Below are 15,843 nucleotides of genomic sequence, written 5' to 3' on the forward strand. Positions count from 1 at the left end.
TACCTTACTATACAGTATAAGATGGGTTATGTATGCGCTACATGATATGAATAAAGATGTGTTATGTATGCGCTACATGATATGAGTAAAGATGGGTTATGTATGTGCTATAGGATATGAATAAAGATGGGTTATGTATGTGCTATAGGATATGAATAAAGATGGGTTATGTATGTGCTATAGGATATGAATAAAGATGGGTTATGTATGTGCTATAGGATATGAGTAAAGATGGGTTATGTATGTGCTATAGGATATGAATAAAGATGGGTTATGTATGTGCTATAGGATATGAGTAAAGATGTGTTATGTATGTGCTATAGGATATGAGTAAAGATGTGTTATGTATGTGCTATAGGATATGAATAAAGATGGGTTATGTATGTGCTATAGGATATGAATAAAGATGGGTTATGTATGTGCTATAGGATATGAATAAATAATAATCAGTAACCATGGGGAGGGTTATCAACATGCTATAGCTATAAAAAAAAAAATCCCCCAGGGGGTGTGAGATTGCGTTGTAAGTGGTTGTGTTATGAACACGTGTGTGTTGTGTGTTATGCTTCTCTCTCAGTTGGTCCTATTCTGGTGGTGGAGCCCAGGCCCGAGACGGTGGACCTGGACTCTGACGTCACCCTCAACTGCAAGTGGTCCGGCAACCCCCCCCTGACCCTCACCTGGACCAAGAAGGGCTCCAGCATGGTGAGAGCTCGGACCAGAACCGAACCGCCAGCCGCCCAACCTCCCTCTCTCGTGAATCCCCAGGGATCTTTGAACTCTAAAAATCATAATAATAATAATAATAATAATCCTGAGCTTTTGTGCATGTTCATCATGCACCGTGAGCCGTGAATCTTGACTTCCAAATCCCGAGCTTTGAATCGTGAATCGTGATCCGTCAATCTTCGATTCCTGAACAGTGAACCTTTGAACCATAAACCGCTTCGCTGTGAACCGTGCAGCTTTCATCCTGCATCTTGAGTCCCAAACCATGAACCCTGAATTCAAGTTTTGAAACCTCAACCTCGAACCGTGAATTCCCATTCTGTAAACCCAATTTTTAAACCCAATCGGTACAAAAAACACCCCCAGATACCAGCCTGATCTAGCGTTTCATCCGCAGATCCGTCTGGCCCTCCCGCTATCCCAAACGATTATTGTGTTATTGTGGGGCGGGTGTACTTGCCGTGACAGACTCCTTCAGATGATCAGCATAACGAAACATTTGGCAGATCCGGTCGGAAGAGCGGCAAAAACGTCTTATCCTCTGAGAAACTCTATTCCTACTGTACTCTTGTTCTTGTTCAATTCAATGAAGTATATTCTATTCTATTCTATTCTATTCTAATTGTTGTGTGAGTCTATCTCTGCAATACTCCACGTATGGCTGTTTATTAACGTCACCGCTCGTTGCTTCGGGAGACTGTTTTGCCACGGGAACCCTTCAGGGGCAACGTTCTACTGGGGGGCAGAACAGCAGTCAGTACATAGTCCCTGACTGGCCCGGTCAAAACGTAATCGGAGAATAATCGTGGGAGATACGGGGGAGTCCAGACTGATCTGTGGAGGTAAACAGAGTGAGCTGGCGAGATCAGGATGGTCTCACAGAATGACCCCCGAACCTTTCATCCCTCAGCTCTATGAATGTTTACGCACACTTTTAAGGTGAACACCGCCAACATCTCCACACCCTGAATCTTTAAAACGCCGAACGAGGGAAGAAAAGCTGCAGGAAATCTAATGGAGCCTGCAGAGAAAATCAACATGTTTTATGAATTAAATATCTCCTTACACTCTACTCTCACTCTTCTTTCTACCATATCATCCTCCCTCCCTCCCATTCTCCATCTCTCTCCCCCCCCTTCCTCTCTCTCTCTCTCCCCCTCTCTCTCTCTCTCTCCCCCTCTCTCTCTCCCCCCTCCTCTCTCTCTCTCTCTCTCTCTCTCTCTCCTCTCTCTCCCCCTCTCTCTCTCCCCCCCTTCCTCTCTCTCTCTCCCCCCCCTGCCTCTCTCTCTCCCCCTCTCTCTCTCTCTATCTCTCTCTCTCTCCCCTCTCTCTCTCTCCCCTCTCTCTCTCTCCCCCCCCCTCCTCTCTCTCTCTCTCTCCCCCTCTCTCTTTCCCCCCCCCCCCTCCTCTCTCTCTCTCTCTCTCTCTCTCTCTCTCTGTGTGCAGGTCCTCAGCAACAACAACCAGCTGTATCTGAAGTCTGTGAGTCAGGCGGATGCGGGCCAGTATGTGTGTAAGGCCATCGTTCCCAGGATAGGAGTGGGCGAGACTGAGGTCACTCTCACTGTCAATGGTCAGTTACCATCAAGATACAATACAATACAATACAATACAATACAATACAATACAATACAATACAATACAATACAATATAATAAAACGCAATACAATAAAACAAAGCACAATACAATAAAACACAATACAATACAAAACAATACAATGCAATTCAATACAATACAATGAAACAGCTTGTCTCCAGTCAATATGACTATTTTTAGTCATGAAACTGTATCAGTCTGTATTAATAAATGCTCTCTCCCTCTCTCTCTCTCTCTCTCTCTCTCCCTCTCTCTCTCTCCCTCTCTCTCTCTCTCTCTCTCCCTCCCTCCCTCCCTCCCTCCCTCCATCAGGTCCTCCCATCATCTCCAGTGACCCGGTCCAGTACGCAGTGAGGGGGGAGAAAGGAGAGGTCAAGTGTTACATCGCCAGCACGCCGCCGCCAGATAAGATTGTGAGCGAGCTCTCCGCCCCGCGCTCCGCACGCCTCACAGTCCTCGCGCCGTCCGGGGCGTTGTCTATATTCTAAACCAGTTCAGGCCCCGCGCAGAACCTCCGTGTTCTCAACCTATCTGTCCGTTCCGCTTCGACGCTCCCCACTCATATTCCGACGGGCTCGGATCAAAGACGGCCGGACCGCTGCAGGGTGGCTAGTCAGAGAGAGGACCTGACATTTAAGAGAGATAGAGAGCCTCGCACGGCCAGACCTATCACACTTCCTTCACGCTGCGCCGGAGAAAGGTCTGGCCGCCTGGCGCGATAGGGGGGGGCGCCGCGTTTGTTTAAACCGATCTCGCCGGAGGAACGGGACGACTGGAGGCGCAGAGGGAGGGGGGGGGGGGGGGCGTCTTGGAGAGAACCTCAGTTGTCTAGGGCAGAGCAGGTGTTGTTGTTTCACGTGGTCGAGACTGAATCTGTTTGGGCGGACAACAGATTTCAACAGAATTTCAACAGATTTCAACAGATTTCAACAGATTTTTCACAGCAGGATGAAGTGAAAGTGAGAAAGAGGGTGAGAGTAGAATTTAGTACTGTACCTTTCAATGATGCGGTTTTGCCAGGGAGACACACACAGTGACACACCTCCCTCGGCCTGGAGAACAGGCTCCGCCCCCCTCTGAGAGGGATCAGAGCGCATAATGTGATACAACGTTTTAGTTTCAGCTTAATGCAGGAGACAGAGGACTTATGAAAAATGAAGCATGACCCAGCCTGTGTGTGTGTGTGTGTGTGCTTAGGTGTGTGTGTGTATGTGCGTGTGCATGTGTGTGTGTGTACGCACGCATGTGTGTGTGTGTGTGTGTGTGCGCGCATGTGTGTGTATGTGTGCTTATAGACGTGTGTGTGTGCGTGTGTGTGTGTGTGACAGGGCGTGGGGAGATTATTTGAAACCCCCCTCCAGCCTCCTGGTTAAAAGGTATATTAGCCCAACATGAGGCCCTATGCATATTTGATGTGTCCGTTTTTCATATTTAATAGTAATAGTACTTTTGTAACTAGAAAAACCCGCCAGATTTTTTATTGTTCATGTACTGGACGCCTACCTCAATGGATGTGTCCTTGGTGTGTGTGTGTGTGTGTGTGTGTGTGTGTCTGTGTGCGTGCGTGCGTGCGTGTGTATTTTGCATTGCAGTGCATAACAGGATTTAAATACCTCCACCTTCTCACTCGTTTCTTGTGTGTGTGTATGTGTGTGTTTGCGTGTGTGTGTGTGTGTGTGTGTGTGTGTGTGTGTGTGTGTGTGAGTGTATTTTGCATTGCCAATTTGCCATGCATAACATCATTTAAATACCTCCACCTTCTCACTCTCGTTTCTTGTGTGTGTGTGTGTGTGTGTGTGCGTGTGTGTGTGTGTTCCTCAGGTGTGGGCGTGGAAGGAGAACGTGTGGGAGAAGGAGAGGGGCACGCTGCTGGAGAGGTACACGGTGGAGCAGAGCAAGCCGTACGCCCAGGGGGGCGCCGTTCTCTCCACACTCACCATCAACAACGTCATGGAGTCCGACTTTCACTCGCCGTACAACTGCACCGCCTGGAACGCCTTCGGGCCCGGGACCATGATCATCACCCTGGAGGAGACCGGTACACACACACACACACACACACACACTCACAATGTTTATCCCAAATTAAAGGTTGAGAGCTTGGATACTGGTATGAAACAGTATAGAGTGATAGTGTGCGATGAATCTCCTCCATCTTCCCACTGTCTTTGCTTGTGTGTTTGTGTGTGTATCATGCATGCCATGAATAAAATAACTGTTTCTGACTCTCTGTCTGTGTGTGTGTGTGTGTGTGTGTGTGTGTGTGTGTGTGTGTGTGTGTGTGTGTGGTGTGTACGTGTGTGTGTGTGTGTTGAGCAGAGATCGTACCAGTAGGGATTATAGCTGGTGGGACCGTTGGATCATCCATCCTGCTGCTGCTCTTCCTGCTGGCTCTGGCCCTCTTCCTCTACCGACAACGCAAAGGCAGTCAGTACTAACTATGCCTCTCTCTCTCTCTCTCTCACTCTCTCTCTCCTTTCTTTCTCTCCTCTCTCTATCTCTTTCTCTCTCCTTGTCCTTATCTCTCTCTCCTCTCTCCCAGCCTCACACACATTCTCTCTCCTCTCTCTCTCTCCTCTCTCTCCCCTTATCTCTCTCTCTCTCCTCTCTCTCTCTCCTCTCTCTCTCCTCTCTCTCCCCTTATCTCTCTCTCCTCTCTCCTCTCTCTCACACACATTCGCTCTCTGTCTCTCTCTCTCCTCTCTCTCCCCTTATCTCTCTCTCTCTCTCCTCTCTCTCACACACATTCTCTCTCTATCTCTCTCCTCTCTCTCCCCTTATCTCTCTCTCCTCTCTCTCACACACATTCTCTCTCTGTCTCTCTCTCTCCTCTCTCCCTTTATCTCCCTCTCCTCTCTCTCACACACACATTCTTTCTCTGTTTCTCTCTCTCTCTCCCTCTCTCTCCCCCTCTCTCTCTCTCTCCTCTCTCTATCTCTCTTTCTGTCTCCTTGTCCTTATCTCCTCTCTCCTCTCTCTCACACACATTCTCTCTCCTCTCTCTCACACACATTCTCTCTCTCCTCTCTCTCCCCTTAACTCCCTCTCCTCTCTCTCACACACACAGTCTTTCTCTCTGTCTCTCTCTCTCCCTGTCTTTGATCTCTCCAAATATCTATATTATCTTCTGTTTAAGTTACAGTACTTCACCGTGAGCCGTCCGTCCATTTCTGAAACGGTTCGCTTGCCGCTCTGCTTCCAGGTCGTCGCGCGGTCACGCTGGGCAAACCCGACATCAAGGTGGAGACGGTCAACAAGGAGACGCACAGTCTGGAGGAGGAGTCGGGCGGCGTCTCCACGGCGACGCGCATGGTCAAGGCCATGTACTCCGTGAGTTCCCGACAGGGATACGATCTGAGACTCGGTCAACCGAAGACCTCTCTCTCTCTCTCTCTCTCTCTCTCTCTCTGCGTTGAAATTGGGGCCGTTTGGTCCCCATGGCAACCTGATTAAGCTGCTGCATTACTGCGCTGTTATCATATATGATCAAAGGTCAAAGACATATTCTCGATTTTGAAAAAGTTTCGGAGCCTCCGATCGCCGATACTTTGAGGAGAAGCTCAATAACTGCGGACGACAGATCGCCCATCCGCTACTCTGAGACAAGTCCTTGTCCGACAACGAGCTAGCCTTTGTTTCTGCTTTCTTCCGATTAGCAAAAAAAGCTGAAACTGTTCTCCCTCTTCCTCCCCTCTCTCCCCCTCTCTCTCCCTCCCTCCCTCTCTCCGTTTGTGTTTTTTGTCGTTTGACGGTTTAGTTTCTGCCCTCTGTCTCCCTCTCTCCCTCCACTCAGCCTTTCAAGGACGACGTGGACCTCAAGCAGGACCTGCGCGGCGACGCCTTGGACACCCGCGAGGAGTACGAGCCCAAGGTGAGCCGCTCCCCCAAGGCCTCGGGCGGCGCGAGAGGCGCGCTTCACCGCGCGGCGTCCCTACGCCCGTAGAGAGACGGCCGCGCGAAAATAAGCTAGACGAAATTGCTGAGTCGTACGCCGCGTGCTTTACATACAGTAGCGCAGAGTAGCTTGCGCTGCTTTATGCACGGTAACGTGGCAACGGCACACCTCACAACATGGCGTCCTCTCTCCCCCAGGACCCCACCAACGGCTACTACAACGTGCGCGCCACCACCCACGACGAGGCCCGCACCCAGGCGCGCGCCGTCCACTACCAGGGGGAGTTCCGCTCACCCAACCCCGGCGGTGGCGGCGGCGGAGGAGGAGGAGGAGGACCGGCCGGCGCCACCTCCGGCGGACCCTCGGGCGGCGCCAGCGGGGCGGTGCCCCCCAGCGGGGTGCCGGGCTCACGGGCGGGCTGCTACGACCCGCGCCCCCCCTCCCGGATGTCCCACGCCAGCTACGCCCAGTTCAACACCTTCACCAGGGCGGGGCAGAGCCAGCAGGGCCCGCCCAACCCGCCGCCGCAGCCCGGAGACTTCCCCGGAGACTGCGGCCTGCTGGACGCCGGCGCTCAGCTGGCCTACGACAACTACGGCTACCCCGCCCAGTACCCCGCCTACCGCATGGGCTTCGCCCCGCCCCTGGAAGGAGGGCCGGCCTATGAGATGTACCCGACGGGACAAGGGGTGGGGCCGGGACCGGGACCAGGACCGGGCCCGGGGGCGGGGCCGGGGGCGGAACCCGGGCTGGGGAAGTACGGAAGCTCCACCCGCTTTTCGTACTCCTCCCCTCCCTCTGACTACTCCCACAGACACATCCAGAGGATGCAGACGCATGTGTGAGAGGCACGCAGACACACACACACACACTTCCATACTGGAGAAAAATAGACATACAGTATGCTTTCTTACATTCACGTATGTACTCGTATACGCGCTGTTCCCCAATCTCATATACCCAAACACACACACACACACACACAGAACTACTGTAGTCTCCCTCAAAGTTGGTGTTGTGTGAAGTGTAACGTTCCTAAGAGCAGAGGAATCGCTCGCCACAATCAAGAGAGGAACGAGATGACGAGCAAAGGAGAGGCAGTGTGTTTTAGACAAGAAGAGGAGGAGGGGCCTGGAGTAATGCTCCGTTTTCATTCGCTGATTCCTCCTCTCGCTATGACTCTCCCCCCATCTTTCTTCTCTCATGCGTTCCATTCTTGTAAATAAGCCCAGCTGAAGATTTAAGCTTTCTAAAAGTTAGTACTACCTTGTATAGATATAGAAATTCTCCCAATTTTATGCGCACTCTTGGCACTCTTTCGCACTCTTTCGCACTGACTCAGTGACACACACACACGCTCACACAGACACTCCTGCAGTCCTGCAGTATCAAAGCATGGCGACAGCTCATACTTGGAACGCGGGGTACTTTTTTTCACACACCCCGCCACCCTCCCCCGTCCTCCCCATGCCACCACAGACTGGCACGGCAGCTGGCACGGCAGAAGAGGACCGCCCTGAAGCAGAGAGACACGGTCGGCCAGGTGGCACAGCCTTCACACCACCATCACCACCACCACCAGACCAGGACCAGACCGGCGCCATGTGGCAACTAAGTACCAGGCGCCAAACACACAAGGCGCAGCGAGTGTGTCGGCTTCAACGCCCGGAGGGGAGGAACGGACTACATATTATGAGATTTTTTTTTTTTGTATAAGCTACTTGTACACAAGATGGAAGGAACGGAGCTGTAGCAAGCTTCTTCGAATACTCCTTCCTCAGACATTTTTATACGTCATGAAAATACAATTTCGATACATACATTTCACCCACGGTCGACGCTGTATGTTGAAGTCGGGTGAGGCGGACTGATTTTGCATTCAACAGATTTTTGCAATTTGTTTGAACATCCTCCCAGCCCTAAAATATTACCATATTTTTCTCTCACTTGCACAGTAGAATAGGACTTTTTCCATATTTATACCTTAACTGGAAAAAATGGCATTTAGAAACATTTTATAGTATTTTTATATAAGGAGTTGTGGACCAAAGGTTTGGAAACATTTTTGGGTGACATTCACTTTTACAAGTCAACGTCGAGAGGCTTGTGTTCGTGTTGATGTTGTGTTGAGTTTGTAATGCGGTTGGTCAGTGTTGTTGACTCCTGGTGAGCGCTTGGCTTGGCTGGTCAGCCCTCTCTGATTGGGCAACCTCATCTGCTGAGTCAACCACTTAGATAGAATGCAAGCTCAGAAAATGGCTGCTCACTTGTATCACGGTTGTTACCTCTATTAAAAGGAGTGGAATGAGCTTCACTCTGAAACGGCAATGAAATGAAAGAGTTCTTTGCAAATGAGGATTTTACCCAGAAAGGATAGCGGTCTCGCCATTTTTCACTCTTAGTAGAATGAAGAACGGGCTATTGTCTTAGAGAGGTACAATTTGATAAAACAATACCAAGGATGGTACTGATCACACTATGATTCGCTCCATTGTAAAGCCTGCTTCTGACCAACAGTCTATTGTTAGGCGCCCTGTTGATATGGTAGTTACTGGTCATTTTGGGAATGGTACGGTCTAATTGCTGGTACTTGCTGTGGGGCCTGTTCATAGACACAGAATCTAAAGGCCAGGTACTAGGGTGCCCCACACACACAGTGCCCTGTGAGTGAGAGCGAGAGTGAATTCTGATCATGCCATCTATTTATCTGTTATCCATCTCTGTTCATGGTTAGGCCACCTATAGGACGCTGACAATCATCGGTTGATTTGACTTCACGCCGTCCAATCACTGCTCTGCAGAGAGGATTGTGATTGGTCCCAGAGGGAGGATGGTCAGAGAGGAACAGATATTTGGTAGGAGGAAGCAGAGAAGCCGAACGATTGAGTTTGTGTTCCGAATGCTTCACGATATGAATCAGTTGAGATGAGCCAAGTCCCAAATTCACCCCGATGCACTATTAAGACAGGGTGTAAGAATTATGGCACGGTATTCACCATCCCTGTCTGATTTTCAGAATATTGCCAACACCTGATTATGTCTTCAATCTCCATAAGAGCGTAGCGCATGGGTCAAGTGGTCTGTTGGGGACTGAGCCATATCTACTGACGGGGACAGGAAGTGGTCACACCAGATAACGGCGTGCTCTCGGAGATCCCACTTCACGCCCGCCTTCCTCCCACGCCGCACGCCAGCTTTTCTCCCGGGCTTCGCCATTTCTCTTCCAGTGAAAACATACCCAGTGTAGGAGTAGATTAGCTAGCTAGCTGTATATAAATGTGCGTGTGTGTGTGTGTGTGTTTAAGTGGGCGGGGAGGGGTGGGGGGGAGGGGCGTCCTCAGTTTATAAAAGATTACGGTTTTGAAACCTCAACATTCCTCATTCCTGTTTTTTTTATGATCATAAATGCCTTCCCTATATGGAAATCAGTATTATAATCGTCTGTTCTGTTTTCGATACGACGTCATGTTATTGCATCACTGATGAAGGGGTGACTTGCGATGAAAGAATATGTGAAAACTTTACACACAAATACTTAACTTTCTTTTGTTCTAAATTTATGACATGGGGATGTTATTGAAAATGCAGAGAAAGGGCGCGAGGGGAAAGATGGCTGAAATGACTGCATAACCAAGGTCACAGGTGGGCTTCTATCTCTGTCCTACACGGGTCTTAAACCCAGGCCAGACCCAGGCCAAGCCCGGGTGATAAGGGACTGCACTGAGGTGCTCCTCATCGTTCTGTGCTCTACTATCCTTGACCAGGACCAACAGATGCAGTTTGTTGTCCGTTCTTGTGTGCTTGGAATCTCCTGTGGGTGCCAAAAGACTGTGCAAAAAATGTACTTAGCAGACAAACAAATACAGCAGACATTTGTGTGTACATTTTGTGTGTGTGTGTGTTTGTCCACTTGCCCATGCATGCATGCCTTCGTGTTGGTGTGTGTGTGTGTGTTTGTATATGCGTGTGTGTGTGTGTGTGTATGCGTGCGCGCGTGTGTGTGTGTGTGTGTGTATGCGTGCGTGTGTGTGTGTAAATGGGGAATGATGGGGCTGTATAAATCAGAGACAGGGACAGATGGAGAGACTGAGTGATGGAGACATCATGTGGCCTTAGGACTTGAACTCCTGCTTCATGCAGCGGTTAGGTGTGTGATGCTTACTAACTGAGAGCTCCAAGAACGTCCTTAAATCTCTCATTTGTTTTTGCTCATTGACAATTATGATCTACAGTAAGAAGGATTCCATATCATCTTAGCACTTAGAAAGAGAATGTGTGTTTGTGTGTGTATGTGTGTGTGTGTGTGCGTGCGTGCATATTTCTTCCATTTCATTACTATCACAATCTTATTTTATATTCTATAATTTGTTCAAATAGGACTATATCCTTTATTATTGTCATTATTGGTTTAACGTTTGGTATTTGTTTCTCTGTATAACTGAGAAAAATGTTCAAAAACAAACAAGATATTGAAATTTTACTTTTACTGTTATTTCTTGGTTTATTTTATTCAGTATTTTTTCAAATTGTATGTAATTATTTTTCCACAGTATAACAGAAAATAAAAAAATGACACAGCTTTCATATGAACAATGATATTGACTCCTTTGTTTGTCTGTAAGGGCCAGATCACAGGAAATAGATGCAACCTAGTCTAGAAATAAGATGCCTTTTCAGTAGAGGAACTTCACTGACATGGCTTCATCATGTGTGTAAGATACTAGCCCATGAACCCAATGAGTCAGCAGATTGTTTTTAAAATAACTAAATTCTGAATATTAAATCCATATGGAGTCATTGAGCCATCTCAACACCAGGAGCATAAACACCTAGAAGATAAGTGTTAGCAGTGGTGATGGAAGAAGAGATTTATTTCACTTTTTAGCTCACTAACGTGTACAACAGGTCAGTCAGGAGGGCCTATCTCTTGGAATGTGAGAGTTTGACAGAGGAGCACCACTTGTGAACGGTGAACACAGACATCCCTGCAAAAAAGCCAGTGCTCTCTTCAACAGAGACAGGTGAGAGGGGTACTAGAGAGATGGGAGTGAAAATGAATGTCTGAATAAAGGAGAAATTAGACAAAATAGACAGAGTGAGGAACAGGAAGAGAAGGAAACAGAGAGAGAGAGAGAGAAACAAACAGGAAGAGAGAAATAGAGAGAGGAGGAGGAGGGAGGTCGTCTGCCTCATGGCGGGCGAGTCATTATGCCGTCGCCCTCCTCTCATCCATCCTCTCATCCATCCCCCTCGTCCATCCTGTCATCCCGCTCCGGAGAGGAACGGCGTCAGGAATGACCTTCGGCGCGCCTCTCGCATTCAGACGATCCCCACAGTCCTCTTCTGAGAGCCCATTGTCAAACATCTGGATTATGGGCCGTATGGGGACTCTGTTGCTCTCGTCTCGTCTGTAATATTATGACCGTGATGCAGTGCTGGAATGATGTCATGCGTCCCGAGACGTTCGTCCTTCAGGCGCACCCTCTGTCCCTCCGCAGATGATGTCACTGTCTTTGTCTCCAGGAGGCTGATAGGGTGTGGGGGGGGGGGGGGGGGGCGGGTGAGGGGGGGTGAGAAGGACTGAGGAGGGCTGGCCAGGGGCGGAAGCTGCAGCACGCTTCCGCCATCTAGTGGTGGATATACTGTAGGAGCAAAAGAAGATGGAGAACGATAGATAGACAGATAGATAGGTACTGTAGATAGACAGACAGACAGACAGACTGATACATACATACATACATTCATACATACATACATACATACATACATACATACATACATACATACATACATACATACATACATACATACATACGGTAGGGATACTTCTGACTAGGGTGACTACATCTGCAAAGGAGAGATAGAATCAGAATGATTCAGGTACAGTATTTCAACTTGGTGAGTGTGCAAGCCAGGTGTTTTACTGCGGGTGAAAACACCTTTATGTTCATGAGAGTTTCTTTGGCCAGCACTCTTCGCGTTGTTGTACCCCCCTACTGTACCCATATCAGACTGGCCCAAACTAGTTCACGCCTCCTTCCCGTTCAGTCGACTCAGGGATGACTGACGGGTCACGGCCGCACTGTCGCGGCATCTCACTGAGCGTCGGTTCTGTCGCCGCCGCGGGCCCTTTCCACCTCCACGCCGTTTGGCTGAGAAGGCGCAGCCAATCCCATCAGCCCACGGCTCGAGAGCACACGCATCTGGATATGAACCCCCAAGGTCCACGGGAGCCGTGATCTCACGCCTCTGATCTCATGTCTCTCCATCCTCCTGTCTTCCTACAAAGAGGAAGGAACTAAGGCGTTGGGCCACACTGACCAAAGGAGAAGTTGGACAGGGAATAAATCGCTTGGATCGGTCCCCGGGCGCAGCTGAAGAACGCGGTCTTGTCTGCTCCCGGCTGCCCTTGAGGGAAGGATGACTGCTCCCGGCTGCCCTTGAGGGAAGGATGACTGCTCCCGGCTGCCCTTGAGGGAAGGATGACGGGATGGGATGAGCGCATAGAACATTTCATCGGCGGCAGCCTACTGCATGTGTGTGTGTGTGTGTGTGTGTGTGTGTGTGTGTTCATGTCACCCATTGCATGCGTGTTGGAGTGTCAAGTCGTATGACAAATAAAGCCTTCTTCTTCTTCTTGTTCTTCTGGTTTTCAGTGCCTCTCTTTCTTTCAGTCTTTCCCCCCCTCTCTCATACCCTCCTCTCTTTCTCACTCTCTCTTTCTCAGCCTCCCTCTCTTTCTCTGAGATCTTTATCTCCCTCTCTCTCTCTCTCTCTCCTCTCCTACTCTGATCATGCACTGGGCCTCAGCTTACAGGAAGAGGAAGTGCCGGTGAGAATAAACACGCCCTCTCTTCATCAGGAGAGGACAGGGCACACCTGGCACACCTTCTGCTTGTGAGTAATTAGATTCTGTCTTGTTTTTACCTGTACAGTGTATATGTGTGTGTTTGTGTGCGTGTGTGTGTGTGCGTGCATGCGTGTTTGTGTAACAGAGAAAGTGAGGTAAACAAAAAGAGAGAATATTAATAGATACAGTATGTCAAGCCTTCGGAGCTCACAGTATAAATAATGTGAAAGTGAAGTCCACAGCTGATCCATGAGTAACTGATGTAGTGTGGTGTGTGTTTGTAGTCCTCGGATGCTATGTAACTGTGATTAGTGTGGTGTTTATTTGTAGTCCTCGGATGCTATGTAACTGTGATTAGTGTGGTGTGTATTTGTAGTCCTCGGATGCTACAGTAACTGGGATTAGTGTGGTGTGTGTAAGTAACACATATTGCTTTATAAATGTTCTTAGCCTGTAGACAAACATACTCCTGGAGTTTGCTCGAATGCCTTGTTGAGAGGGGTCAGGGAAGAATTTTTACAGCTCACTTATCTGGCCCCCGGGTGATTACTGTTTTTTTGCTTCCCTCTGGAATATGTAGAGAGTGGGTCGTATGCCCACCTCCCTTGTTCTCTGTAAAGCGCATTGTGTTGCCTCTGGTATACAAATAAAGCTTTGATTGATTGATTGATTGATTGATTGATTGATTGATTGATTGATTGATTGATTGATTGATTGATAGTATGATGACTGACTGTGTCATGTACTCATTTATTAATCCACTGGTCATTGATGACAGAGAGTTATATCAATACAGTATCTCTTGATTTTTGGGCCTATTCATACTGTATGGTTCTCTCTGTCGTCGTTTTAGTGAATAGTGTTCAGCTCTACAGCAGACAGACTGGTCAAGACATGAATGCCTGAATGATGAATGGATCTACCGATGTCAGGGGTCAGCACTGGATGCTGTGCGACTGTGATTGAGTCTGGAACAGGAGGACAGCCACACACCGGCTTATTCGAGTGTCTGAGCCCTTGGAGTGGGTACTGTATTGTAGCTATGCAATTATTTTGAGCTCAGCATGGGTGCGTTTAGAGGACCCAGTGGTGAAACAGGTGCCATATTAATGATCATATATGTAGGCCTATTGATGATACAATAACACACACTATCAGGTGTGTGTTTGAATAAATAAGTCCTCTAAAGGGTCATTTGTCTGTCTGGTTTTTGGCCCATCTGGGCTCCTTGTCGTTGTTGTCGGGAGTTGAGTCATTCAGTTATCAGGCTGTTCGGTACCGATCTGTTGTTGACAAGCACAAGCTAAGGTTTCTGCTGTGGCCAACAGAACATGAGAGAGAGGCTCATTCGCTGTCAGGCAGCCAGGCGATGACACAGCGTCATACTTTTCCAAATCTTCAATCAATTGAGCCCCAAAACACATTCTGCAAATGTAGCCTACCTCTACGACCTTAGCGGTGACCCATTTCCTCCAACACTGTCTTCTGTGTGGGAAAACCGCTCCATAATATGTCGTCCTCAATGCCGCCGCTCTGCGTGTCTTCGTCGCTATAAGCGGGCCTGTTGGTCGGTACTAGCGTACAGGGCAATGAAAGGAACAGCTCCATCCTATATCCAGGCCATGGTCAGGCCCCACACCCCCTCCTGACCACTAGGCTCTGCTTCCTCTGGGGGGACTGGTTGCTCTGTCACTCCGAGGCCCCTGCGGTCGATTGACGCGTCACGGCTCTTTTCTGTCCTGGCCTTGCAGTGGTGGAATGAACTGCCCATTGGCATCAGGACAGAGTCACTGCCCATCTTTCACCGCAGGCTCAAAACTCACCTTTTCAATAAATACTACCTGGATCCTCCTTCTTAACCCTTTGAATACGACCGTCAAGCCGGCAATTTTTTTAAATATATTTCCAAAAATATTTTATTTTTTTATTTTTTATAAAAAAATCAAACAAATTCCAACACTTCCTGAAAGCTGAGAAACTGGGCTTTCTAGTGATACAGGGAAAACCATTGTATTTTTAGTTTGCTACTCTTGCCTTTAGCACTAAATTATACTCTTAGTCACTTGTTTATGAAGGAGATACACTTGTGAGTTCTAGTGAGTAGTAGTACACTGACGTCCTACATCAAATGGAATTCTTGTCACTTTGGTCTGCTAAATGACTGTAATGTAATGTACTGTTGATGTTTGTGTAAGAGTCTTCATTGGGGTTTAAGATGTTCTTGTCATATCAGGATCATTAGCATCTATCTGGTGATTGGATGAATGACTTCTCTGTTCATGACATCGTTTGAAATCGTCTTTGTGCAGAGCAGCTTCCAACCAACCGCAACTCCGTCCCACGTCGCTGCAACATGAAATAATATGTATGCTTTCATGTCGTGATACTTACCTGCTTACCTGGTAATTGTAAAAAACCTATAGGTAATTATTACCTGGTAATTACATATAGGCCTGGTAATTACATATAGGCCTATCTGTGAAAACCAAAGCTTAATTAAAAAGAGATTTATAGGCTATATATTATGGGTTCATTGATATTGTAGAAATGGCTTCCCTTGATGTATTTTTGTACTGAAATTGAAATAGATTGAAACGGTTGTCTAATGCCAACATGAATGAATCTTCTCAGCTGCTTTTCCAAAATGATTGGTGCTTTGAAATGCATTTTTTCAACGATTTTGCCTTTTGCAAGTTAGCCTAATGGCATGGTGCAATGCTGCATAACAACCACCAGATAGAGTAAGAGACCTAAAGCTTTAGATTTTTATT

At 48.1% G+C, this 15,843-nt stretch overlaps 1 protein-coding gene across 1 annotated transcript in view; it reads left to right on the plus strand.

Annotated features, from left to right (window-relative positions):
- The window catches only part of kirrel1b (kirre like nephrin family adhesion molecule 1b), a gene marked incomplete at both ends in the record, with an annotated part of 31,169 nt that extends 24,102 nt beyond the window's left edge, over positions 1-7,067 (plus strand). The window contains 8 exon segments of the mRNA XM_084446712.1: positions 578-705; positions 2,176-2,302; positions 2,640-2,740; positions 4,149-4,365; positions 4,647-4,754; positions 5,530-5,657; positions 6,121-6,198; positions 6,420-7,067. Of these exon segments, the coding sequence (XP_084302838.1) occupies positions 578-705; positions 2,176-2,302; positions 2,640-2,740; positions 4,149-4,365; positions 4,647-4,754; positions 5,530-5,657; positions 6,121-6,198; positions 6,420-7,067 (1,535 nt within the window).
- Positions 7,068-15,843: the final 8,776 nt, after the last annotated feature.

This window comes from Borostomias antarcticus (genome assembly GCF_949987555.1).
Source record: "Borostomias antarcticus genome assembly, chromosome: 12".
NCBI lineage: Eukaryota > Metazoa > Chordata > Actinopteri > Stomiiformes > Stomiidae > Borostomias > Borostomias antarcticus.